Source organism: Mus caroli, unplaced genomic scaffold, assembly GCF_978045245.1.
Source record: "Mus caroli unplaced genomic scaffold, Mus_caroli_1 scaffold_18, whole genome shotgun sequence".
In the NCBI taxonomy this organism is placed as follows: Eukaryota; Metazoa; Chordata; class Mammalia; order Rodentia; family Muridae; genus Mus; species Mus caroli.
The window spans coordinates 62,392,110-62,417,576 of NW_028227273.1; the positions used below are offsets into that span (position 1 = coordinate 62,392,110).

General features: G+C 49.5%; 1 protein-coding gene across 3 annotated transcripts in view; it reads right to left on the minus strand.

The window, feature by feature from the left end:
* Positions 1-316: 316 nt before the first annotated feature.
* Positions 317-25,467, minus strand: part of Pde9a (phosphodiesterase 9A) — an 89,177-nt gene continuing 64,026 nt past the window's right edge. Inside the window, exons 8-19 of one of the 3 annotated variants that reach the window (XM_021149322.1) lie at positions 23,153-23,231; positions 21,477-21,551; positions 17,412-17,498; positions 16,574-16,678; positions 16,319-16,401; positions 14,879-15,035; positions 10,259-10,372; positions 6,575-6,679; positions 5,668-5,796; positions 4,441-4,536; positions 3,015-3,136; positions 317-698 (exon numbers count right to left, since the gene is read on the minus strand). In XM_021149322.1, the coding sequence (XP_021004981.1) occupies positions 3,035-3,136; positions 4,441-4,536; positions 5,668-5,796; positions 6,575-6,679; positions 10,259-10,372; positions 14,879-15,035; positions 16,319-16,401; positions 16,574-16,678; positions 17,412-17,498; positions 21,477-21,551; positions 23,153-23,231 (1,132 nt within the window). In that variant the 3' untranslated portion in view covers positions 317-698; positions 3,015-3,034. Of the gene's footprint in view, positions 742-3,014; positions 3,137-4,440; positions 4,537-5,667; positions 5,797-6,574; positions 6,680-10,258; positions 10,373-14,878; positions 15,036-16,318; positions 16,402-16,573; positions 16,679-17,411; positions 17,499-21,476; positions 21,552-23,152; positions 23,232-25,467 lie in introns of all 3 variants that reach the window. The other 2 variants (XM_021149321.1, XM_085833263.1) reach the window with 2 other exon arrangements.

Consider the following 25,467-nt stretch of genomic DNA (forward strand, 5'->3'; position numbering starts at 1 on the left):
TTCTTTCTCCTCCTCCTCCTCCTCTTCTTCTTCTTTTCTTCTTCTTCTCCTTCCTCTTTCCTCCCTCCTTCCTCTTTCCTCTTTCTTTCCTCTTTCCTCTTTCTTCTTCTTTTTCGAGACAGGGTTTCTCTGTGTAGCCCTGGCTGTCCTGGAGCTCACTCTGTAGACCAGGCTGGCCTTGAACTCAGAAATCCATCTGCCTCCCAAGTGCTACAATTAGAGGTGTGTGCCACCACTGTCCTGCACTCCCCAGCTTCTGTACACATCACTGATACCTTCCCTCTGTTCATAAACACAGGACACATGCACGCCCCTGTACTCGGGCACCATTCTGACATTTAATGTGGAATTTACATGATCCCTCACATCCCATCCCACGGTTCATCCACATGAAGATTCTTCCAAGGGGAAAACCAGAGTTCTTGGAAGCCCGAGTCCAAAACCCAAAGAAAAAAATACAGACCCATTTCTGTATAAGAATATATTATTTAAAAGACAGTTTAAAAATAAAAATTCTGTACAACATCGTGAATTCCTGTTTTTATATCAGTGAACAAAACGGTTCTTAGAAAACATGGTCTGTGGCAGGTCATCAGGGGTCGTCTGGGCGTGACTGTCCTTGTGTGGAAGATCCTGGGAAGCCTCGCTTGGCTCTGTCCACTCACAGGCCACAATTCATCTGCTCTAACTGGTACAGTCTGCTGGAAAAAGAGGAAGATGGCATGTTTTTCTCTGTTGGACCTGGAGGGAGATGGCACAACCACAGGACTGAGTGGGGATTTGAGATGGTAATAACAAACATGCGAGAAGAAAGCAGAAAGACCTGGGCTGGGGAGTGCTAGGAGCCAGCACTGCTCTTGCAGAAGACTCAAGTTCTAGCCCCAGCAAGTACCTGTAACTCCAGTCCCAGGGTATACAATGCCCTCTCCTGTTCTCTATGGGTACCTGCACTCATGTGCACATACCTGCACATGTGTGTGTGTGTACATGTATGCATGTACGTGTGTATGTATGTATGTGTGTGTTAATTTAAAAAATAAAATAGAGGTGGAGGGATGGCTCAGCAGTTAAGAGCACTGACTGCTCTTCCAGAGGTCCCGAGTTCAAATTCCAGCAACCACATGGTGGCTCACAGCCATCTGTAATGGGATCTGATGCCCTTCTGGTGTGTCTGAAGACAGCTACAGTGTACTCACATAAAATAAATAAATAAATAAATCTAAAAACCAAATCAATCTTTCCTATTCTCTCTCTCTCTCTCTCTTTGTTTCTTTCTTCCCTTCTTTCTTTCTTTCAACAGAAGTAGGGCTGGAGAGGTAATTCAGGTCTTCCAGAGAACCTAGGTTTACTTCCCAGCATCCACATGGTGGATTATAACTGTAATTTTAGTTCCAAGTAATCCAGTGCAGTCTTCTAACCTTCACAGGCGCACGCGCGCGCGCACGCACACACACACACACACACACACACACACACACACACACACATCCCACACACAGAGCCAAAGGGGGCTACTAACTGGAGAATGAAAGAGAACCCTCTGGCCAGGACAAGCAGGTATGGGGGAGGGGCGGGACCAGAAGGGATAATGGTGCACATGTCTGAAGACACCAGGGTGAAAACCATGACTTTGTATATGAATCTAAAAAATTAATATGATATAAAAGAATGAGGTCGGGGCAGGGAGATGGCTTAACAGCTAAGAACAATGGCTGCTTTTGGGTTCAGTTGCCAGCACCCACGTGGCAGTCCACAAACACCTGGAACTCCAGTTCCAGGGGATTCAATGCCCTCTTCTGACCTCTATGGACTTTAGCACACACATCCTCAGGCAGGCAAACACATGTACACACAAATAAAATAAACTGGAAAAAAAAAAGAGGTTGTCAGCCACACAACACACGTGGGCACAATTAAACAGTGTCAGTGCCAGCTTCTTCTCAAGAATATGACCTGGCTTGGAGGGTCACCGGACGGGCACCTCAGTATGGAGCAGCAGTTCACACCACTGCTCAAGTTCCAGCATCGGCATGGTGACATGTCATCAGGCTTACAGATGACAGCTCTGGCGTTCACACACGGCTGCTGCTCAAAAGGCTTTACTAAAAAGCACGTCTTAGGCTGACGTCTTTGCTGCTTCCCTTTCAAACCCAGCTTCTCCAGCTCCCTGCAGAAACCCGAGGCTTATCTCACAGACCTAACAGCCATGTGCTTAGTGAGAGGCAAGGGAGCACTGGAGCACGAGCTGGAGCAAGCGCTGGCTGATGGGGTTTGGAGCACTGTGTCAGCAGATGTCAGGGGACATGCTTGTGGTGACGAAGACAAATGCTTTTAAGAAGCTCTTAATACTCCAGACGCACTTCACAGACTACTTCATCTAAAGAGTGGCACACATCCTGATAATTAATCCTTTCTCTATCCAAAGTGTGAACCCTTCCAAATCAGAGCCCAGGTTCTAATTGGGATGCACAGGATTAAAGTTTCACTTATTGGAAAGCGGGCTGCATGCTGTGGTTTGACTCTGCCCTTGCCCTGTAAGTGCATCAGGCAACTGATACTTTGTACTTGTCCTGGAGTGGCCCTGGTGCTTCTGGAGTGTTCCGGTGCAGATGCCCAATCTCCACTGTGAGGTTAAAGGTGAAAACACCTGACTGTAGTATTTGAAAGGAGGCTGTGGGAGGCGATTAGAATAGGCAAAGGCATCAGGTGGATATCCCATGACTCAGTTTCTGGTACTTTATAAGAAGAGGGTGGGGGACCACACATACACACACACACACACACACACACACACACACACACACACGCACGCACGCACGCACGCACGCACGCATACATGCACAAATGCATATACAAACACAAGCAGAAGTACACACACACATACTCTCTCTCTCTCTCTCTCTCACACACACACACATACACACACGCATGCACATACACACATATATAAACTCACTCACATTGCATGTACCCAGTCTTCCCCACATATAGCACTCCAGTGGCCTCCCACTTACTGCACACATTGAGATGTCCATCAGTTTGGAGGAGAATGGCCTTCACTATCTTTTGCATCTCTGTTCTTCTCTGTGGTGTTTTCCGTGGCCTCAGATGTTAAGCTCTCTGTCTTCTTCTGCAACTAAGGGAACAGAGGTCAAAGTTAGTCCCTGGAGAGGCCTGGCATCCCTTCCCACTGAGCAGCAGAATGTAGGATTGCAGACTCAGGTCCTCTAATGCAATGGCTGATGGGATGGCTGTGACAGCAGAGGCCCCTGCAGCCTTCCTGTGGGAATCTGGCCTGGGAATGCACTCTTGCTGTGGCCCTTTGGTGTGTTTGGCTCTTAGCCTTTTAGATTTTTAGAGCTGTCTTGTGTCTGTGGCAGGAGATGCCAACCAGGGAGATTGGGATTGCTGGTCTGTACTTTCAGTCAACCTGTATGAGTTCACCATAGGTCCATGACATGCCTGGCATTGCACACTGGGGATGTGTGTGGTAGATGTGGCTGAGGGGGATGTGACCAATACCAGGCCACGCCTGGGAAAGAAGGCAGAAAAGATGGATATAGAGCCATTCATTACTAGAGAGCCTGGGTGGATGGGTACCGAATAGGAAATGAGATCCTGAGGGGCATCCCAAGTTGGATGGTAGGGTCATGGTGGCCAAAGAGAGGTCTGGAGTGTATAAGAAGTGGGGGAAGTTTTCTGGGTCATGGATGTCCTGGTAGGACCATCAGGTGGGTGGAGAAAGACTACATCTGGCAGCCACATCAGGCAGGAGGTATGAACTGAATCCCTAGTGCCAGAGTGTGTGGAAGAAGAGATGCTCACACAAGGGCTAAACAAAAAAAGCCATATTCCTTTTAAGAAACTATTAAGAGGGTAGTGGCTCCTATCCTCTTTTGGGATCCAGCATCCATAGTGCCCTAAAACCTCTCTATCTTCCAGACCACAGGGGTAGCTGAGTGGCCCTGTGTGCACTGTTTCTGAAAGCAGGGACTTGGGCGCTTGCTTTGTTCCTCTGTCTTTTTCAATGCAGCTCTTACTGAGCAGGCATCCTGGCCGGGAGGAGAACACGGACATGGAGGTGCTAAGAGACACTGCAGAGGCAGTTCTCCAGGGCCACAAGGCTGTGTGCTGGCTCTCATTAGCCAGCAGGCTCAGAGGAGCACTGCTGGGGAAGAAACTGCTTTTAGTCTGTGTATGTGTACACTGTCGCTGTCCTCAGACACACCAGGAGAGGACGTCGGATCCCATTACAGATGGTTGTGTGTGAGCCACCATGGAGTTGCTGGGAATTGAACTCAGGACCTCTGGAAGAACAGTCAGTGCTCTTAACCAATGAGCCATTTCTCTAGCCCAAGGCTTGGCTCCTGCGCCCGGCCTTTGTACTGCCTGCCTGCCAGTCCCTGACCTACCTGCCTGCACCCTCTGCACTGCCTTTACCTCCTTCATGGCATCGTCCAGCTGCTTCAGCTCCTCGTAGTGTTCTCGAGACTCCCAGAGCGGCCGCAGCATGGTCTCCTCAACAACGGGGAAGAGCTGGAGAGCAGAGGGTTCAAGATAAGACCCCACAATCGTGTTAAGCTGTGAAGAACACTGGAGAAGGGCTGTCAGGCCCTTGTGGGTACTTGTGAGCCTCAGGGGTATCACTTTCCAGTGGCCTCAAATCAGGGCCTTCAGGGAAATCCAAGGAGTGTGTGTCTCCTAGCCAGTTCTGAGACATGGAGACCTCGGTGCATCCCTACCCACCTCCCATCTCAGCCTCTGGCTCAGGTTCCTGTCACTCTTCGTAGGACCCCAGAAAGCCTACAATCTTCTCCTGTTCCCCACTCCTTCCAGTAGGTATGGCCCCAGAGGGGCTTATGCTGGGGACAGATCTGATAAAATTCCTGGTGGTAGTCTTTTTTTTTTTTTTTTTTTGGTTTTTCGAGACAGGGTTTCTCTGTGTAGCCCTGGCTGTCCTGGCACTCACTTTGTAGACCAGGCTGGCCTCGAACTCAGAAATCCTCCTGCCTCTGCCTCCCAAGTGCTGGGATTAAAGGCGTGCGCCACCACGCCCGGCGCGGTTGTAGTCTTAAAAATAGAAACCATGTGGGTGGCTCTGAGACATCCAGGAAATGATGGACAGTGGTTGGAGGTGGGACCAATGGGGTGGCAAAAGATGAGTGTGTGTTTGGGAGCCAGGGACTGGACAGGACACATAGGCAGCTTAGGACCTGGAAGGTGGAGGCTACAGAGGCTGGGTGATAGAAGGCTAGGATCTGGTTGTGGGTACCGATTCCTGTTGCTCCTTTAAGGCGAGGCCTGGAAGGACAGGAGAGCCAACAGCTGGCTGAGTCTTAAAGCTGGCAGAGATGGGCAGTGGAAAGTGGGCACCGAGGGCCCGACTTGCACACAGGGAGCTCTTTGAAGAGCACGGGGGCGGGGGTGGGGGGGCTGCAGAGCATTGGACACAGCTGAAAAGAATGGCTGCCAGGTAACCATTACCATGGCAACAGATGATGAAGCTGTAGAGGGTTCATGCATGTCCACATGTATGCCTGTATGCACATGTGTTTACTGCTGCTGTACCAACAGCATGTACTCACCATGCATATCCCTAAAGTGCACATGCATGCATGTGTGCACATGTGTGTTTACTGCTGCTGTCCCGGCAGCATGATCACTCACCTTGGTCACTGTTTCAAACATTGGGATCAGGACAAACTTGATGAACCCAATTTGGGCTGTTGCTTTGGTCACTTTGTCTCGGTCCATGAATGGGGCCACAGGAAGGCCTTCGGACTTCTCACGGTCGCTCTGCAGGGAACAGAGTGATGGCGACATTGAAGGCATAAAGGCCCGTGGACTTGGGGACACAGAGCAATCCTGTTCTTAGAAGAACAGTACATGCTGTCTAGCTGTGATCCTCCTGACCACACAAAGGCAGTTCAGTGGTAAGGTCCCAGAGCCTGCAGCATAAAGGCTACATATGAGCCAAGGTGAGCAGGTTGGAGCTGTAGGGCCCAAGCCTAAACACAGGCTGAGTGTGTCTGTCTGTCTCAAGGGCATGCCAGGGCAGCTTACAAGGCTGAGCTCGATAGCTCCTTGTCTGCATCTCCCATCCCGTCCTAACCACTATCCTCGTTCATAACTACCATATGAACAATCTTGTTTGGATTCACCATGGCGGCTGCCCCTCCCCTTGGGTCTCACTTCTTGACCCTTAGCCACTTATCTTGAGTCTGCTTCCAAAAGTGTCTATAAGTGGCCATGGCTGGCAGTTCCACCATTATGGTTTTTCTGGTGGCTACAGTCTCACATATACAGTCAGTACACCCTAATCAGGGCTGGCCTTGAACTCCTGATCTTCCTGCCTCCCAGCTGCTGGGATTACAGGTATGTGCCGTTGCCATGCCTACTCAGAACAATGCCAAAGCAGAACGCCATTTCTGCCAGATGTCTATGCAGACAGTGTCGTGGGGGCTGCTGGGGTGTGGCGTGCATATGCCAGCCGCACTGGTCTGCTCTTTCAAGCGCAGCGCTATCCTCAGACTTGGAAGGGGCACCCATAATCTGATGGCTCCGTGTCTTTTACCTGCATAAAATATTCTTCCAGTAAACAGTCCACCCACGGTTCTGCCACCTCCATGGGACGGACTTCATTGGAGATATCACAGCATTTTATGAGAATCATCTTCAGCTGAAAGGAGACGCTGGCATTTAGGGCGTTGGTAGATACAGCACAACCACCGTCACTGTGTGGGTTGACTGGATCCGCCATCATAAGTGGGAAAAAGAACAGGAGGGGTGGGGGAGGGGTGGGGGAGGGGTGGGGGCTGGGGGCTAGGGGGCAGTACCGGCCATCAAGACAAGAGGTTTTCTACCTTGAAGGTTACTCTTCCTTCTTTGTGTTCTCTTGCTCTCTCTCTCTCACTCCCTACCTGTCTCTCTCTCCCCCCCTTCCTCCCCCCCCCCCCACTGCTGCTGCTGCTGAACTGTACACTGGGATCTTGCAGTCTGAATTTCCCAGATTCCCAGGGAAAGATGGGGATCCATCTGACACACACTTTTAGAATACCAGCTGTAAACTGTCACATTAAAAAGCAATGGAAAGCCGGGCGTGGTGGCGCACGCCTTTAATCCCAGCACTCGGGAGGCAGAGGCAGGCGGATTTCTGAGTTCGAGGCCAGCCTGGTCTACAAAGTGAGTGCCAGGACAGCCAGGGCTACACAGAGAAACCCTGTCTCGAAAAACCAAAAAAAAAAAAAAAAAAAAAAAAGCAATGGAAGAGCCACATGCCCTCTTGTGTTTGAAACAGTCTCACTCTACAGCTCAGGCTGGCCTTTAGAGCTCAAGGCTGGCCTTGAACTCCTTATCTTTTTGCCTTCCAGCTTCTAGGATGACAGGTTATGGGTCACTAGGTCTGGTTGTCAAAACAAGAACAAAGCAAGAAGCTGCAAATTCAAGGTCTGCCTACGGGGTCAGCCAGGACAATTTGATGAGACTCTCGTCCCAAAGTGCAGAGTAAAAACAGGGCTGGGGACATGGCTGAGTGGCACAGTGTTTGCCTGTCACACAGGAACTTCAGCACCTTGACAAGTTAAGTAATTTTGTGACTGCAGAAAACAGAAGAAAAATATATGGAGGAGACATTGTCTTGTTCCAAACACAGAGCCTTCCTAATCAGCCTGTCTCCATGCCTGGGTCTACATGCCCTGCAGACACACCTCCCGTAATGGCACCAAGTGTGTGACTGGAAGTGACTGTGTAGGTCAACTCCTGTCAGCTTTCAAGCCACCCCAGAGCACATGTCCCTTGTAATATTGTCTTGGGCCCACAGCAACCTCTTGGGTGTGGTATCCCAGGAGGAGGTACCCCTCCCTCAGGAAGGAGACTGGCCGCTAGCTGGAGCTCATCAGGCCGGGGTCACACCAGTCAAAGGATTCTGCTGCACATGTTTTCCTCCTGAGCTAGCTAGAGAACTAACTGCCTGGCTGTGGGGGCTGGGATCCTGGTGCTCTGGCCTTGTGCAAGCACAAACATCACAAGATACTGTGACCTTCCTGTGTGAAAGTGGAGGCCATCATCGAGGCTCTGAGGGTGAACAGGCAGGAACATCTGTCTGAGGCATGCAACTGTAGGCTACGGATCCAGGGTCTACTTGCTTTGTTGACAGTCCCATGTAGGAGAGGGAGCATGGCCTGATTATGCACACAGCCTTGTGTCAGCATGGCAGGGTGGATTAATTCTTTCACTCTGCCTGGGACTTGAAGGACTTATAGATATTTGCTGTGTAGCCCCATTTTGGGTTCCTGGGCATCCATTCTTCTTCGCCACTCTGTATTGGAACTGGCTCCAATCTAGAGGCAGTTACAAGCTTGGTCTGGCTGGCCTCATGGGGGAACTGCCCCAGACTAGACACTGCGGCCTCGGTAGTGGCTGGGTCAGGCAGTTGCTATGTCTTTGGGCTGTGTTCTGGGCACTTCCACTTCCTTGGCCCAGGAGCCTCTGGCAGAGGCGTAGACTTTGAACTCTTTCTCCCAGACCTTTCTTAGTCTCTCCCTGAGCCTTTGGGGACCCTGCAAGTCCATCCAGTCTGATCTTGTCCCAGGGGAGAAGTGGAGCTCAGGGCGGAGGGAGTATTCCTCCTGCATTTACTCATTAGTGGATGGCTGGGCAGAGCCTAAAGGTGTGCATGCTTTGGTCTGGGTTATCATCCTATCTAGCCGCCTGCACACTGGGCAGCGCCCTTGACCTTTTGCATGCCACAAAGTCCTGAAGCTAGCTTCCTTCAGTCACAGACAGAAGTAAGGTACACAGGGTGCAGCCACCTTGCTTCCTTTAGCTCCTTACCATCATCCTTCATTCTTGGCTCTTTCCTTAGCAGATCTTACCACAGATCCAACATGGCCGTACAATAGCGCCCCCCCCTTTGTCTCTGCTTTTGCCTTCTATGCTTTTAGTTATCCAAAAATATATTAAACAGAAAATTCCAGAAATAAAGAGCCCATCTGTTTTAACCTCCATGCTGTTCTGAGCAACATAGAAAGATTTCATACCCTCCACCCTACCCAGGATGGGGGTCTTCCCTCTGTCCTTGGTCCATTTTGACATGTCAACTGCCTATTATTTACTGTGTGGTCCTCCTGTTACTCTGCCTTAGCTTGGTGTTAGGCTCTTCTGTGCCTGGTGTGTAAGTTAAACTTTATTGTGGAGATGTGTGAATAAGAAAAAGCATGCTATACACAGGGTTTGGCCTTCCCATGGCTTCAGGCACTCACTGGGATCTTGAGAGGTATCCTCTATGGACAAGAAGACAACTGTACCTCTCTTCTTTCCTTGGAAAGGGGGTGCTCTTGAAGGCCCCAGCTTGGGGAAGACACATCCTCCCACTGTTTAGATGTTAGTCACGAGGGCCCTTACTTCTCTGCATCCCTGTCTGTTTAGTGGGATTCAGCATTTTTGGAGTAATGGCTCCACAAAGGCTCAGAGTCATGGGATGGAAGCCACAAATTAAGCCTCACCTAAGAAAGGAACTCTTGCCTACTGTCAGTCACTTTGCCTCAAGAGGGGCAAAGTGGTGGTATTCGCTTTAAACACATTTATTTTATGTGCATGAATGCTCTGCCTGCATGTATGTATATATGTATGTATGTATGTATGTATGTATGTATGTATGTGTGTGCAATGCCTGCAGAGGCCAGAAGAGGGCATCAGACACCCCACCCCACCCCCAGATCTGGAATGAAACATGGTTGTGAGCTGACATTTGAGTGTTGGGAACTGAACCCAGATCCCCTGCAAGAGCATCAAGAGTTCTTAACTGTTGAGTCAGCTCTCCAGCCCCAGGATACTAGTTTTAAAGAAATTAAATGGCTTAAAAGAGACTTTGGTACATGTCTCTGAAATAAAGCACAAAACAATTAACGTAATCTCTGAATGATGGGATATTAGTTGTTATTTATTTTGTTAACGAGTTTTACTCACTTTGAAATTAATTAATTTTCCAGTGCTGTGGATTACAGGGATGAACACATACTGGGTTTGCATTTTAGTCTTTATTGAGAGGGACAGACACTGGACACACTCAGGCCATCTCCTTAAGGAAGGAGGCGGTGCTTGAGTCACAGAATACTCTCCAGGAGGTAGCCTTGCCTACTGCTGGCCTGGGAAGGGTTGTGATACTGTAATCCAGTCCCTCCAATACTCCATGGCCAGGTAAGACACTGGGCTCTTGGGGTTTCTCACCCAAGCTCAGCTTTCTAAAGACGCAACTTACCAGAGTCAGGTGCTCCTCATTGCTGTAGTCAAAATTCTCCATCTTTTCTTTGAAAGAATCCATAATTTCAGCGTGCCTTGCCATGTCGGTAGCCAGGATCAATGTGATCATCCCCTGGACAGTGAGAAAGAGGACACGGTGTCACACATACCAGAACCTCACACTCTGCTCTGTGCGACCATTGCCTCCACGTCCACAGGCTGCAGATCACAGGCTGACAGATGGGTCATCAATGTTCACTTGTGAAACCAAACAGATTTTAGCCAAGGCTAGAAGTGTCCTAGATTTTGTCACCAAGTCTGCAATTAGCCCTGTTCAGAGCTCGCTGATGGGTTTCAGTAATAGAGTTTCCAAGATGGTTTTCCCAGTGCCTCATTTATATGTGACTATGTATAGGTTTTCTAAGTCAGAACATACTTGATAACATTCCCACTCTGAAGTTTGTAAATGGCCTTGAGGCTATAGCTGTGCTGTGGTTTGAACATGGTTGATGTCCTCCTAAACTCAGGTTGAAATCTGGTCCCTGCGGTGGCTGTATTACAAGGTGGGATACTTAGGGAGTGTAGGGGTTTTACCCTCATGAAGCATTCATAGTCTTCCCCAACCCACCCAGCACTGGGTTAAATCCACAGAGTGAATTCTCACTCTTGTCTTGACTGTCTGTCTGTCCACATCCCTCACCAGAAACAAAGCAAGTGTGGATACCAAGCTCCTAGACATTCCAACCTCAGAACTGTGGATGATCACAAACCTCTTCTCTTTTTACATTTCCCAGTCTGTGCGATTTTATTATAGCAGCTGAAACTAGACTAAGGCAGTTTCTTTGTTAACTAAATACTGGCTTAGAAAAAGTAGCGTAATTTGAAACTATAACTTTCATTTCTCCTGCCTACCTAGCTTTCGGTGAATCTACGGTATTCTGCTTGTCTATATGTCCGCCCATCTTTCCTTCCATCCATCATCCATTCACCGTCTAACCATCTGCCACCCACCCACCCTCCAACTCATCCATCTATCATCCAACCATCTGCCACCCAGTCACCCACTCATCCTTCCTTCCATCAATCACCCAAGCATCTGCTGCACGCTCCTCCACTCATCCATCTGCATTCAACTCTTCCATCTATCTCTTCATCCACCTGCCCATCTACCACCAAGCCATCCATCCATACATTTACCATCCATTTGCCACCACCCATCCATCATCTACCTGTCCTATCCATCTATCCATCCATCTATTATTCATCCATCTTTCCATCTGCCCATCATCTATTTGCCCCATCCATCCCCCATCTATCTATCCATCCATCAACCATCCATCCATTTATCATCTATCCATTTCTCCATCTATCTATTCATCCACCCATCAACCATCCATCCTCATCTATCCATTCTTCACCCATCCATCCATCACCCACCGATACATCCACCATCCATTCATCTTCCATCTATCTATCCATCCATCATCTATCCATCCATCATCCATCCTCTATCCATCTATCTATCCTCAGTCTATCTATCATCCATCTATCCTCCATCCTCCAACCATCTTCTATCCATTCATCCATCCATCTATCCATCCATCTAGCACCCTTCCAGCATCCATTCATCTTCCATCCTCTATCTATCTAACCTCTATTCATCCATCTTCTATCTATTCATCATCCATCTATCCATCATCCATCTATCCTCTATCTGTTCATCTATCCTTTATTCACCCATCATCCATCTAACCTGTCTATCCATCCATCCATCCATCTTCTGCCCATCTATCCACCCATCCATCTATCTATTCATCCTATGTTTATCCATCCATCCATCTATCCATCCATCCTCTAACCATCCTCTATCCACCCATCTATCCTGTCTATCCATCTATCCATCCATCCATCCATCCTGTCTATCCACCCACCCACCCATCCATCCATCCTTCATTCATTCTCCATCCATCCATCCATTCATCCTCCATCTATCCATCCAGTCATCATCCATCCATCTATCTATCCATATCCATCCATCATCTATCTATCCAACCATCCATCCACCTACCCCACAAACATTTACATAACATCTTCATGCCAGGTGTAGAGCTTTGCTCTTCCAAGAAAACAAGACCACCAGCCTCAATTGCTAATGTTGGACAGTCAATATGAAGAATCTCAAATGTGTATTTTTTGTGTGTGACATCACTTTGCATTTTGAATTATGAACTTTTTTCTGTAAAGACTAGTATTAATAGGACATTCAGTTATCCCTCAAAATCTTCAATGACAAAACTGTTTTGTGTGGGTGAGTGTGGGTGCACATGTGCCGTAATTAGTTCATGTGGAGGCCAGGGGACAACTGTGGCTGTTGGCCCTTGCCTACCACTGTTGTTTGTTGTAGTGTACACCAGGCTAGTTTGCCTGTGAGCATCAGGTGATCCTCTTATCTCTGCCTCTTGTCTCCCTGTAGCTGTGCACTTCAAGATGCTGGTACTCCCTGTAACTGTGTGATTATAGATGCTAGTACTGCTGCATCTAGCTTTGTTGTGAATTCTGGGGGGGGGGGGGGGATCTGAACTCAGGTTGTCCGACTGTGCGGCAAGTGCTTTACTTATTGACCCATCTCCCTATTCTGTGGTAAAATGTTTTTAAAATGTGGATACATGATTTTTTTTTTGAGACAAAGTCTTATTTTAAAACTCATAAACTTCTGAAGTAAGCCAAGCCTTGCTATCCCCATGGTGGCCAGCATGAAGAAGATCCTGTTTGTAGGAATTTATTGTCTCCTCACCCAATTAGATGACTCTCCGTCTCCTCTTGGGATGCTGCCTGACATACCTTGCAGGGAAAGCTGCACACTAAGGGATGCCCCATCAGGCCCCTGGGCAGTCACTGGGTGGTGGCACTGGTCTGGCCCCATCAGGCTCCTGGGTAGTCACTGGTGGCACTGGTGTGTGTAGCCATCACCCTTCCTAGCATTGCCCTTTAGCCACTTCAGAAAAGGCTGGTTATAGTCATCATAACAACCTGTGGCACACACTGATAGGGTGCCTCTATCTGTAGGCAAACATGAAGGAAAGGGCGGAAGCCTACACATAGAGGAGAGGGCGGAGGGGGCTGGACTGGGAATCAGTAGTTCAATATTGACTGTTGTAAGCACAACAGTTGGCTTGGAACCTCACAGGGAATGGACAAATAACGAAGTAATGTTTTATGCGGCAGGCTGCTCTTTGACAGAGCCAAGATTGTAGGTTCCCCTGGAGACGGATGAACATCTCCCCTGCATCAGTTCAGCTGTGTCGGGATGGAAGCCAGCCAGCCGAGACTCAAAGGGATGGCAACAGATGATTCCCAGAGGGCCTGGAGATGCTCCCTATGGGCACAGCCTGGATGGTCTTGCTGAGTACTACCAGGTATGGGATATAGTTCCTTGTAGTTCTGGGGTCTGGAAGGCCAGGATGAAGGTGCTGACATGTTCCCATTCTTCCCAAGGGTTGAGAGAAGCCTCCTTCCTGCCCATTATAACTTGTGGCAACCCATGACCTGGCTCTGTCTATACTGGTATCTGCCTCTATTGTCCCATGGCCTTTTACTATGTTCATGCCTCTGCTCTGCTCTGTCCTTCATAAGGACACTTGCCATTGGTTTAGAGCCACAGTGGCACCAGGAGATCCAACTGAAGTAGGTATGTGTGATGGTTTATATATACTTGGCTCAGGGAGTGGCACTATTAGAAGGCATGGCCCTGTTGGAGTAGGTGTGTCACTGTGGGTGTGGGCTTTAAGACCCTCATCCCAGCTGCCTGGAAGCCAGTATCCTGCAGCAGCCTTCAGATGAAGATACAGAATTCTTAGCTCCTCCTACACCATACCTGCCTGGATGCTGTTATGTTCCCCTCCTTGATGATAATGGACTGAACCTCTGAACCTGTAAGCCAGCCACAATTAAATGTTGTCCTTATAAGACTTGCCTTGGTCATGGTGCCTGTTCTCAGCAGTAAAACCTTAACTAAGACAAGTTATCCAAGTACAGTATGCCAAGACATCCTCCTTACCCCCAAATAAGGGCTCATTCATAGGTTCTATGAGGGTCAGCTACCACTGAGCTGACAGGAATCACTCTGGGTCCCTCCATCCCCTGTAAATGACACCAGTGGCTCAGTTATGGTTCACATGGGACTTTTGCATGGGGAGGGTGATGTTTTAAGCGACTAGAAGTGTTTGTCTCAGGGCAGGATAATCTGCTAGTATAGGTCATGGGGAAGATGAATGACCAGGTCCAGTGGGTAGCAGTAGCTGAAGCTACATGGCAGATACCAGCTCTACCAGGTTGCATGTACCACAGGTGCCGGTCCAGAAAGCATACTGTAGCCTTGGGCCAGATATTTCCCTTTCTATTCTCAGCTTCTTTGCTGACTGCAGGGACATAGGAGTCACCTTAAAGGGAGCCCATTAAGGTTGTAATAATAATAGCTGTGACATGCAAGTGACATCAGGTATATATGGCAAAGCCCATCTTCTTGGGGACCACTCTGGGCCCTGGCGGAAGAGTGGGCAACCCTGATGGGCACTGCTTTCACCAAACCTCTGCAGAGTGGAGCTCTGCTCTGAGCCCACGAAGCTCTGGCCCCACATACCTGCCTGATCTGCCTGAAGCCCTCAGGTGGCACACTGGCGAAGATGTTGCACTCAGGTCTTGCCAGGATCTGGAAGGCAATGGCGCAGTGGTGGTTCTCAAGCGGTGAGATGTCGTTGTAGCGCACAGCAAGTTCCGTGCGGGCGTTGATCTGGTATCTAGGGTACGTGGAGAGAGCGGGAGGCTCAGATGCCTCAACACTGGCATTGGCACGTCATAGTGTGCGTGGTGGCTGCAGAGGCCGGAGGGGCGCGCTTAGGACCAGTGACCGGGTATCATCCTCACACACCAGAAACTTCCTTCTGCTGCACCTGACTATAACTAGATATCCTGTGCCTTTAGGTCTAACCTGAGACCTTAGCTCTCTCCCTGAGTGACATCTTGAAGGTATCAGGGTTCTAAAAACTGCCAGGTTTTTCAGTATAGGAAAAGGCAGGATTTTGGAAAAAAGAAACAGGTTTATTCTCTTAGTGTCTGTCATCTGTCCGTCTAAATATACATATAAAACAGGATCTCATTCGGTAGCACAGGCTGGCCTGGAACCTGGCATCTTTTTGCTTCTCTCCCAAGAGCTGAGGCTACAGGAGCACCCCACTGTGCCATTCTAAGGGCTGAGTTTTGAGGGGTGGGGTTAATGCTAAAATGAAGAACTCTTTGCCAGCTTCTTGTTGGCAACTGTGCCGACCACTAAATAGGTAGAATGGTAATAACAGATACGTTCTTGGGACAGCTCTTAAGGAGCACTCACAGCCACAGTTGGCATCTATCCTGTCCCGACCAGCCTTTGAAGACCCACACTGTCCTGACAAATGGTGGCAGTAGCCTCAGTGCATCTGATGATGATGCAGGACCACAAAGATTCATTAGGAAAAAAAAAAAAAACCCTACATGTCACTGAATGCAAGCTTACACCATGACAGTGGTCTGTCCGTCCCATGTGGTAGCATTCTACCCAATGCAGACAGGAAGGGCTTAGTTAGTGTCCTAGATCTGGGCCCATCCTCTTGGCCTCATCACATGCAAATTCCTTCTGCTCTGTCCCAATGTACCAATCACCCTGCCCCACCCCCAGCCCCCTCTGCCCTTGCCTTTGGAAGCAGCCTGAGGAAGAAGCCTCCTGGCAGAAAATAGTAAAGAGACCTGCTGTCTCTACCTCGGGGAGGGGACAGGCGGCTGCTGCCCTGCACCTCCAGAGCCTGGGCTGACACAAAGGGACTGTGGCTGCCTGTAGGGTTTGGTGGTCTTGGAGGTTCCATTCCCGGGGAGGCCTAGGGGCCTGGACAAAGTCCAAAAGCTGGGAACTGCATCCTGCAGGAATGGGGGATGGGGGGGGGGCTAGGTTGGCAGCTCCGTCAGAGAGCTGCTCAAGGGACAAGCTGAACTTCCCCTGAGAGAAGGGACACTTTTCAAAGGAGAACCGAGAAAGAAATCCCAAACGTACGTATTGTTGTACCCTGGGTGGTCCAGGTCATGGCAGATGGCTGCAGTCATCAGGACCAAGATGTCCATCTGGGAAAACTTCTCCTGGATCAAGTGAGAGTCAGGTGGTCTGTCCTCCTCATGGGAGGGCAGGAGGGGTGGGTGACAGACTGGGCTGCAGTGACGGGGAGGACACCGTCCCCCATGGGCTGGGGGAGAGGAGGACCTGGGTACACAGCAGGGTTAGGGACAGAGGGTAGGGGCTGTCAGGACCCACCTGGAGGCCACAGAGCCAGACCATACTGTACATCATCTGTGTCACACAGAAGCAGTGCCGGAAGTTGTGGAAGGGGTTGTTCCTGTAGTTGTCATGCACACAGAGCTGCGGGGAGGAAAGGGTGAGTCCCCTGAGCTTGATGTCCCCTGCTCCTCTAAGGCTCCCAGGGTTTTGCATACTCAAGCCCAAGGCCTTGGGAACTCCCAAGTTCACCAATACGGGACAGAGTGGTCCAGGAGCCCTGCAATCTACTACTACTCTACCATCTGGGACAGTGACTAGGGTATCCCCCAGGTGTCTGCTGAGCCACACTGGCATAGGAAGTTGGGAGTGAATCAGGGAGCATTTCATCAGAATCTCTAGGATCCCGGGCCTATGGGATAATGGACAGGATTTCAGTTCTTGGTTAGAAGTAACATTCCATTGCTTAGAGAAAGATCTGCTACGAAGCCCTCCATACACCTATCCCACCATGCACACTATGCACAACCCCAGACAAATACGCTCTCACAAACTCCCAGAGACACACACTCACACCCACACCACCGCAGAGATATACACCCTCACAATCATACGCATCCTCCCAGGCACATGCCCAGACACACATGACACTCGCAACTCCACACACCCCTGCTTTCGTGCGCTATCCTGTGGGTCTCTTTCTGATAATTGTACTGTTTCCTTGCTCCTCTGAGGGACATGGGGGGAACAGATGGGACAAATGACCTCATAGGACTTCCTTGATACCAACACCCACTCTGCAGAAGCCCGCCGCCACCAGGGCATGCAGGGCAGTTCACTCTAGCGTGATAGGGAGGAAGTGACAGGTCCTACTTACCAGCCACCTGCGGAGTGTGATTGGGTTGATGCTGAAATCCCTGACCAGACCAAGGTCGTGGTACATATGTTCTAAACAGCTCAGCATCTGTGGGAACAGGGCCAGGGGTCAGGGGTCAGAAGGAGGAGGTATACCTGCTCCCCTTTGTTCCCATGTACTGTCCTGGATAGTTCCACCAGGGTGACCTGGGAAGGTGAGTTTCAGCCGTGGATGAGAGAATCCAATTTTAGGATCACCCAGATGGGCTATGGGTCTGTAGGTCTCCTGGGAGTGAAGTGATAAATTCAGAAGCCCATGGGTATTCCAGGCAAGGTAGCAACTCTGTGTATGCTGACGCTACTTCAGAGGATGTATAATTTGAGCAGAGGACTAAGGGTCAGGAGGAGGCCATCCTCCATCTACCAGTTGACATCCCCCATCCGCCTTGGGTGCTCAAGGCTGGAGATGGAAAGGGCTTTGATGAGCTGAAGTTTGCTCCTCTTATTGGGACCGGAGATGCTTTTTGATGTCTTCTTGATCTGAAGGGTGAACTGCTTGTCTGAACGAATCTCATTTCCAGGAATTCTGTTGTCTGTGGACACTTGGGGGGGGGGGCGAGACAGACACGGTATTTAACCCCACCAGTTATTTTGCAGGTCTCTGCAGACATCTCCCAGAGTTTTGACATGAACTAAGCCAGTGAGGAATTTGTAACCAAGAGCCTGGCGAGAGCTGCTTTGCTCTGGGAGAAGAAAGTCTCAGTGATTCAGGAGATCTACAATACAGAGCTGAGTGAGACAGCCCTGTGGGCACGTGGCATGACCCCAGCAGAGAGCACGTCTGTAGAGGCCACGTATCAGTACTTGCCTGGTCCTGGGTACCAGTGTCCCAGTACCTGCACAGGGCAGTAGTTGTCAGTGCTATAGCCTGGCTTGTTTCCCCTGCATCTGGACTTGAACTGTGTCCCATGGACATAATATATTGAGGCCCCACTGTGACCTTCCAATCTGACCATATTAGGGATAGGTTTTGACAGAGGCAGCTAAGATAAATGTGGCCATCAAGAGAGGGGGAGTCCCAATTTGATCTGACCATGACTCCGTAGAGACAGATCAGAACACAGACACATAGAGGTGACTGAGAGAAGATGCTAAGATGAGAGAGAATTCAGGAAAGACCAGCCCAGGATACCTTGACCTTGGATATCCGGCTCCAGGGCAGTGAGACAATGAGACACTGGTGTTGTTGAAGTCGCCCAGTCTCTGGTGGTTTGCGGCAGCTGAAGCCAAAGGGCTTGTTATGTAATGTGTATGGGCTGGGCATGCCATAGATAAGGTGAAGCTGTGTGACTACAATATTTTAGTTCTGTCAGGTGAAGAGTTCATTTGGAAAACAGAAAACAACCTCTTATTCAGACCTAGTAGGGTGAGCAGGGCAACTAAACAGGGGGACTTTAGACTGTCACAGAGGATCTGGAGAGCATGCTAGCTACACATTCATCTTCCTTGAGAAGCCAACGACTTTGAAGCTGAAGGTGCCAGAAGGGCCTTCCTACAGAGTGACAGATGTTCTGATCTTGGCTTGAGGATGGCTGGTTCTCAGGCTGTAGGCAGCTGCTGTCCAGAACTTCCCGGCCCTGCACCATCCTGGATGTCAGCCCTCAGGACCCTTGGGCTCAGAGGTGCAGACGGTGTTCTGAGCCACCCTGGAGAGATGAAGCATCTGCTATGAAATCAGAGTTTCGAGACACAGAGAGCTGCCAGACTAAACCATCTGCCGCCACTCTGTGATGGATGCAGTAGCTTCGGAGCCGTAGTGACGGTCTGTTTCCTTGACATTCCTTAACCCCAGCTGAGCCAGTCAGCCAGGTGGTTCCCGGATGTGGCCACGAGTACGAGTAAGACAGAGAGGACTTATGAAATGCCAGTGGGTGGCCCTTCAGTGTGACAGAGCAGCCACCTTATTATGTGCAGCCTTGGGATGGAGCCCCATGGATCAGAGGCAGCAGAATAACAGCAGATCATATCCTGGGTTTCAGTTGAGAAGGGCTAGACACTGGGTAGAGATGTGAGTCGACGTGGCATGACACCCACCAGGAAAGACAGGTGAGCCCCAACAGGGCCCCGATGTTCCTTGACATCCCAGGGCTGGGTAGCTGCCCAGCTCCTCAGCCAATCTCCAGTTACACATCACTGCTGCCCACACTTGGATCTGCCAGAGGCATTTCTGGCTTACCACGTGATGGTAGTGAGAAACCGCCAGAAGCATCCTGTTAGCCTCCCTAGCCAAAGCTATGGGTGGTGGAAGACGTCTCACAGCTGGGTCAAGCTGTGAAAGGCACTCACCACGCCCACTCGCCTGCCCGTCAGAGAGCAGCTATGAGTACAGTTACCAAAGCGAGGGCAGAGGGATCAAGCTTCTGTCATAGCCTCGGGGACAACCGTCACCTCCCACCTCGGGTAGCACAGGGCTTGGAGGTCCCACGGAGCAGGTAGTGGTGGCAGAAGAAAACTCAAGTACTGATTTCTATGCAGCCATTCTCATGGGTGACTTTGGCCGGTTAAGGTCAATGACTATGTATTGGGACCTTCCTCAAAGATGTGCCAGAAGCAGGGCTGGCCACCCGCTGCTGGGAGGAGCCACTTGGCCCCTTGTTGTACCTTTATTTGTCATGGTCTTGCTCTGTTCAGGTCCCAGAGGAATGACACTGACATGACTCTTCAAAGCTCTATCTTGGTCTCCCATATCTGTGCTCAGGGGCATGTGACCCCATGCTGTCCTAGGAGGACTGCACATCTAAGATGCTGCCTGAACCTTTCATTTCTACATTCCAGCCCCAGACCTCAGCGCTGGAGGGCAGAACCCTTGGCAGCTTAATCTCTGGTGGCTTGCTGATGGCTGTGCTTCCAAGGAAGCTCTAAGTAAGCTGGGCTGGGTTCTGCTTTTCTGTCTTGTTGTTGAGTGTGTACTTGTAGGGAGTGTGTGTGTGTGCACATGCGCACACATGCGTGTGAGTGTGTGTGCATGCCTGTGCTCCTGTATGAGAGGTTGATATAGTACCTTCCTTTATTGCTCTCTGCCTCATAGACTGAGGCAGGATCTATCAATCAAACTCAGAGCTCACTGACAAGACTAAGCTAATCAGAATGCTCAGGCCAACTCAGCCTGAGCATTACAGTCAGCAGCCATACCCACCTGATGTCTACATGGGAGTAACAGATCCAAATCCCGGTCCTCATTGTGCACAGCAAGTTCTTTTAGTCACTGAGCATCATCCCAGCCTGTTCTTTGCTTTTCTGGCTAACATGCCCTAGCTAAAGGCTTTCTTATGCCGGGCAAGCAACATACTGGAAGAAGAAATCTATTTGGGAAATTTGGGCACCCTCTTATGGAGAGGCACAGAGTCCCATTGGCTGTGCCTGATCTTGTCAAAGGCAGCAGGGAACATTTTTGCCTATTTTATATGTCCGTGCGTTAGAAAATCTGGGAAGAGTCCTTAGGTTTTGGCGAGCTGACCATAAAGAGCGACGTATTCTTTTAGCCTCCATGTTGGTACTTCTTAGTGAATGAGAAACGTTGAAGAAACATTTTCCTGTCACAAACGACTTCTTTCTCTGCAAACCTCATATCTCTGCTATCTTGTGTCCAGCTGCCCGGGGGTACGGGTGGGGCTCTGCTGGCGACTCTTCCCATGTCTCCTCTTGAGGCCCCCTTCTACAGGAAATAGGTGTTCTAAGCAGCTGCTATGCTCCTGCACGCCTCCATCTTCCCACACCTCCTACAGATGTGGGTGCACCCAGCCCGGGGTCTGGGTCAGCGGGGCATGCTCCAGCAGCAGTAGCCTGGGAGCCGATGTTTGTTTCCCTCGGGAAAGCCCCTTTGCTTGGGCTCTGTCTCCTGTATCCCCCTGAGCCTATCAAATGTCCATTTGAATTAAAATCTATAGATTTGAATTCAGGGGGTTATAACTTAAAAAAAAAAAGACAGGAGAAATGCACAGGAGGGCTAGCCTGGGCTCAGTTCCCATTCATGCAATCCTGAGCAGCTGTTCCCAGTGACCAGGGAACTTGGATGTCCCTCACCTACCTCGTTGGGTTCCCAAAGCCAGACATCAAAGGTGGGCTTCCGTAGGGCTTCGATGGTCTCTGGGGAGAGCAGGTACTGGAAAGGACAGGAGTGGTATGTCAGACGTCTGACACTGTGTATAGACTCAAGCTTGCCTTTCTCTGGAGACTGTCAGTGGACTCCCATCTGTAGTGTCCTGGGCTACAAAGGGCTTCTTAGGGATGTATGGGAGATAGAAATATTCCCTATAAACCCTACAGGAAGACCAACAGAGTCAACTAACCTGGACCCCTGGGAGCTCTCAGAGACTGAGCCATTAAGCAAAGAGAATGCACAGGCTAGAATGGGGCCCCTGGCACACACATCGCAAACGTGCAGTTCAGTCTTCATGTAGTTTGCTCAATGATTGGGGGTGGGGGGGCTGTCATTAAAGCAGTAGCCTGACTATGGTATCCATCCCCAACAGGGCTGCTTTGTCTGGCCTCAGTGGGAGAGGATGTACCTAATCCAGCAAAGATTTGATGTGCCAGGTTGTGGGATATTGTGGGGGGGGGGGAAGCACCCTCTCAGAGAAGAAGGAGAGGGAGGATGGGGGGATAGGGAGCTCTGTGATGGGGGGGCAGGAGGAGGAACAGCAGCATAAATAAATAAAAGAAATATTTCCTATATTTGTCATGATAGCAATTTCATGACTACGTTCATCAAAACTCAGATTCCAAGAAGATGATGAACGCTCAGCTGTCAATCAGATCTCAACAGTAAAAGTTATATCAAGTGAAAGGTCAAGGCAATAAGCCATTCAGTGTATGTTCAAATCTCTGCTGAGAAACTGCTAGGTTTGTCTTGCCGGGAACCACCCCTGGAATCAGCCATGAGCTAAGTCACACACTGGCTGAAGAAGGCCTTGGCCCAGGGTCGGCTCTGCCGGGCACTAAGGTTTCGGGTGAACTGTCAGAATCAAGGTTGATAGTCTAGACATGAGGCAGCAATAGCAAGCCATTCGGGCTAGCCTTTTCTATTTCCCTAAGAAGAGGCCAGCTCAGTTTGTTCCAGGACTGGGCTGTGTAATCTCCAGAAAGATCTGGGCCCTATTTTCCTTGGAAAGGTATTGATCTCTGGGATGATAACTCAGTGGATGGCTAGGACCCAGGTAGAGCAAATCACTGACTAGTGGGCACTGGGGACCTATGGGGGTTTCCAGGAGGACCTGTGGGTGGCCAGCCTAACCGCAGAGTAACTGCGAGCCAGGGCTTAAGCAGAGGCATCTAAAATAACTTTACTCTAGGTCACAGCTACTTGACTAAAAGCTTGGCTTCTTTCAAAATTCACAAAAACTTTTGTGCAAAGCTTTCCATAAAAACTCTGTTCAGGAACAGGGGAGCCAGCGGTGCAGATTTTAAAGAACCTTGTTAAAGTTTCTTGGCGGAATGTTTGTATGCAGATGTCTTTTACTGCCAGCTGTGGGTCCAGGAGGGAGCCAGAAGGGCCATTACCTCCCCGCTCTGGAATCATTTCTCTAAACAAATGTCCAAGAGAAAAATATCCTGCCCGAGAACCTCCCATCCTTCCTTAGCCAGAGACAGAGCTAGAGTGGGGTTGTTATCACTGTGCAGAGTGATGGGCCAAACCTGGGTTCCCGTGTCCTGGTGCTGGGGACACAGAGCTAAATTTGTCCCTGAGCCAGAAATCTATCTTACCTTGGGGTAAGTGGGGACATCACGTCGAGGTGTCAACTTCTTGTTGTCCAAAAAACTGTATTTACACGGACAGTTGGTCCTGGAGGGCAGAGGGAGAACTTGGTTACAGCCGTGTGCTCTGGCTTGGAGGCACTGTATGTGCTGCTCAGGACACCAAAGCAAATGGAGCCTACAGCCACCAGCCAGCCCTGGGACCCTTAGCCCCAGCCCTGGAACACATAGACCCACCCCACTGGATTCATCCTGGGAGTATGAGTCACAGGGGCTGTGAGATGCTTGGCTCTCAGTCTGCAATAGGAAATACCCAAAAAGCTAGATGCTAATGCAGTTAGAGTTCACTGTTAGTTTATCTTCTACAACACCTTTTAAAATGGCACAAGTAAAAAAAAAAATCTCTTTTTCTCTTCCTTTGTTTTATTTTTGAGATAGGATCTCATGTAACCCAAGCAGGCCTCAGAATTGCTATGTAATCAAGGATGACCTTGATTCTGACCTTCCTGCTTGGTAGGATGACAGAGGTGTCTTACCACCCCCAGTTTACGTGGTACTGGAGATGGAAGACAGATTCTCATGCATAGCAGGCAAACACTCCACCAACTGGACCACGTCCCACACTTTTTTTTTTTTTTTTTTTTGAGATAGGGTTTCTCTGTGTAAGATTGGCTGAGCTAGAACTCACACTATAGACCAGGCTGGCTTTGAACTCACAGAGATCTGCTTGCCTCTGCCTCCTGAGTGCTGGGCCTAAATGTATGTGCCAGCACTATCCTGCTCACAGCAAAACATTTTTATTCTCGAAGATGCGGCTGGATGTGACGGTCAGTACACACGTGTGATGTCAGCACTCAACCAATGAGGCTGAAGAATCATTTGTCTGCAGCCAGTCAGGGCTATAGTTGGAGATCCTGACTAAAACAAACAAACAAACAAAAACAAACAAACAAACAAACAAAACAACAAGCCCAAGAGAAAACCAAAGAGAAATCCCAAAGTCTTCCATTTTCTCCCTAAGCCCCACACCCTGAAAGCTACTCTGAGAACATCTTAGAGTGTTTTTTCAGAAGGTTCTTTTTTTTTTTTTTAAAGATTTATTTATTATTATACATAAGTACACTGTGGCTGACTTCAGACACACCAGAAGAGCGTGTCAGATCTCATTACGGGTGATTGTGAGCTACCATGTGGTTGTTGGGATTTGAACTCAGGACCTTCAGTAGAGCAGTCGGTGTTCTTACCTGCTAAGCCATCTCGACAGCCCTCAGAAGGTTCTAAGGCATGGAGGACACACATGGCTACACTTCTCAGCCTCCCAACTATATTTGGTGTTGGGTTAAGAAAAAAGAGATAAAAACCCTACAACCTGGAGGGTTAAAATTGAATCTACTTAGTTTTTCACAACATTACAAGTGATAAAAGATCACAGAACAGTCGATTTAAGTTTCTTTTCCTTCAAAACTAGATGAATACACCTAGAGGGGGAAAAACCCAGGAGTCCGGCTTTGCAATAGATTTCAACTGAACCAGTGACCCCCCCCCCCCCCGCAGCCTCCAGCTGTGTTGTCTGAAGTCTCCCATGAGCCTGTGCAGTTTCCCAGCCTAGAATCATAAATCTTTTCCTTTTGAAACACAGCCTTCAGTTGCCTCTCTCCCAACTGCACCACTTGCAAAACCTACCAGCTTATTGTGATAGTCGCTGTACCAAGGGGATTCTAACAGATTTAGCAAACGTATAGGATTTGCTATAGGAACCAACAGAAGGAGCCAATCAAATGCTCCAGTGAAGCCATCTGCACCTCCACCCTGACTATGAGAGGTCCGTTATGCTCTTGGCTATATAGGGTAACATTGTTTCTCCTTCAGTCTCTCCTATACACATAACCGCACTGTGTTCTGTTCAGCGGTCTGTCTTCTGCCTTCCCGGAGAGCATATGGAAGCCCTCCCAGGCAGGAAGCTGACTGCTGGAATCTAGCTCCTACCTAGCCATTGAGGCCTTGGGGGCAGACTGGGCTGCTAGATGCCTGCTGACCCTGCCTTGGCCAGCCTCTTCCGGCTCTGAGCCCCGTTGCCACAGGAACCAGTATCCTCCAGCGGGCAGAGCAGCTGGCCTAGTGCCTCTTCTTTTTGTTCTGTCTAGAGCTCACTTTTGCCTCATTTCCTGGGCTTCCCATCCTTCCACCCCCTGGGGCTCAGTTCATGGCCAAGGCCATTCGACTGAGACACATGCAGAGAGTACAGACCTCAAGCCTCAGTCAATACTCTCTGTCTGCATTACCCGACACTGGCCTTGCAGGATACTCTTTCCCTCCTTGCATGG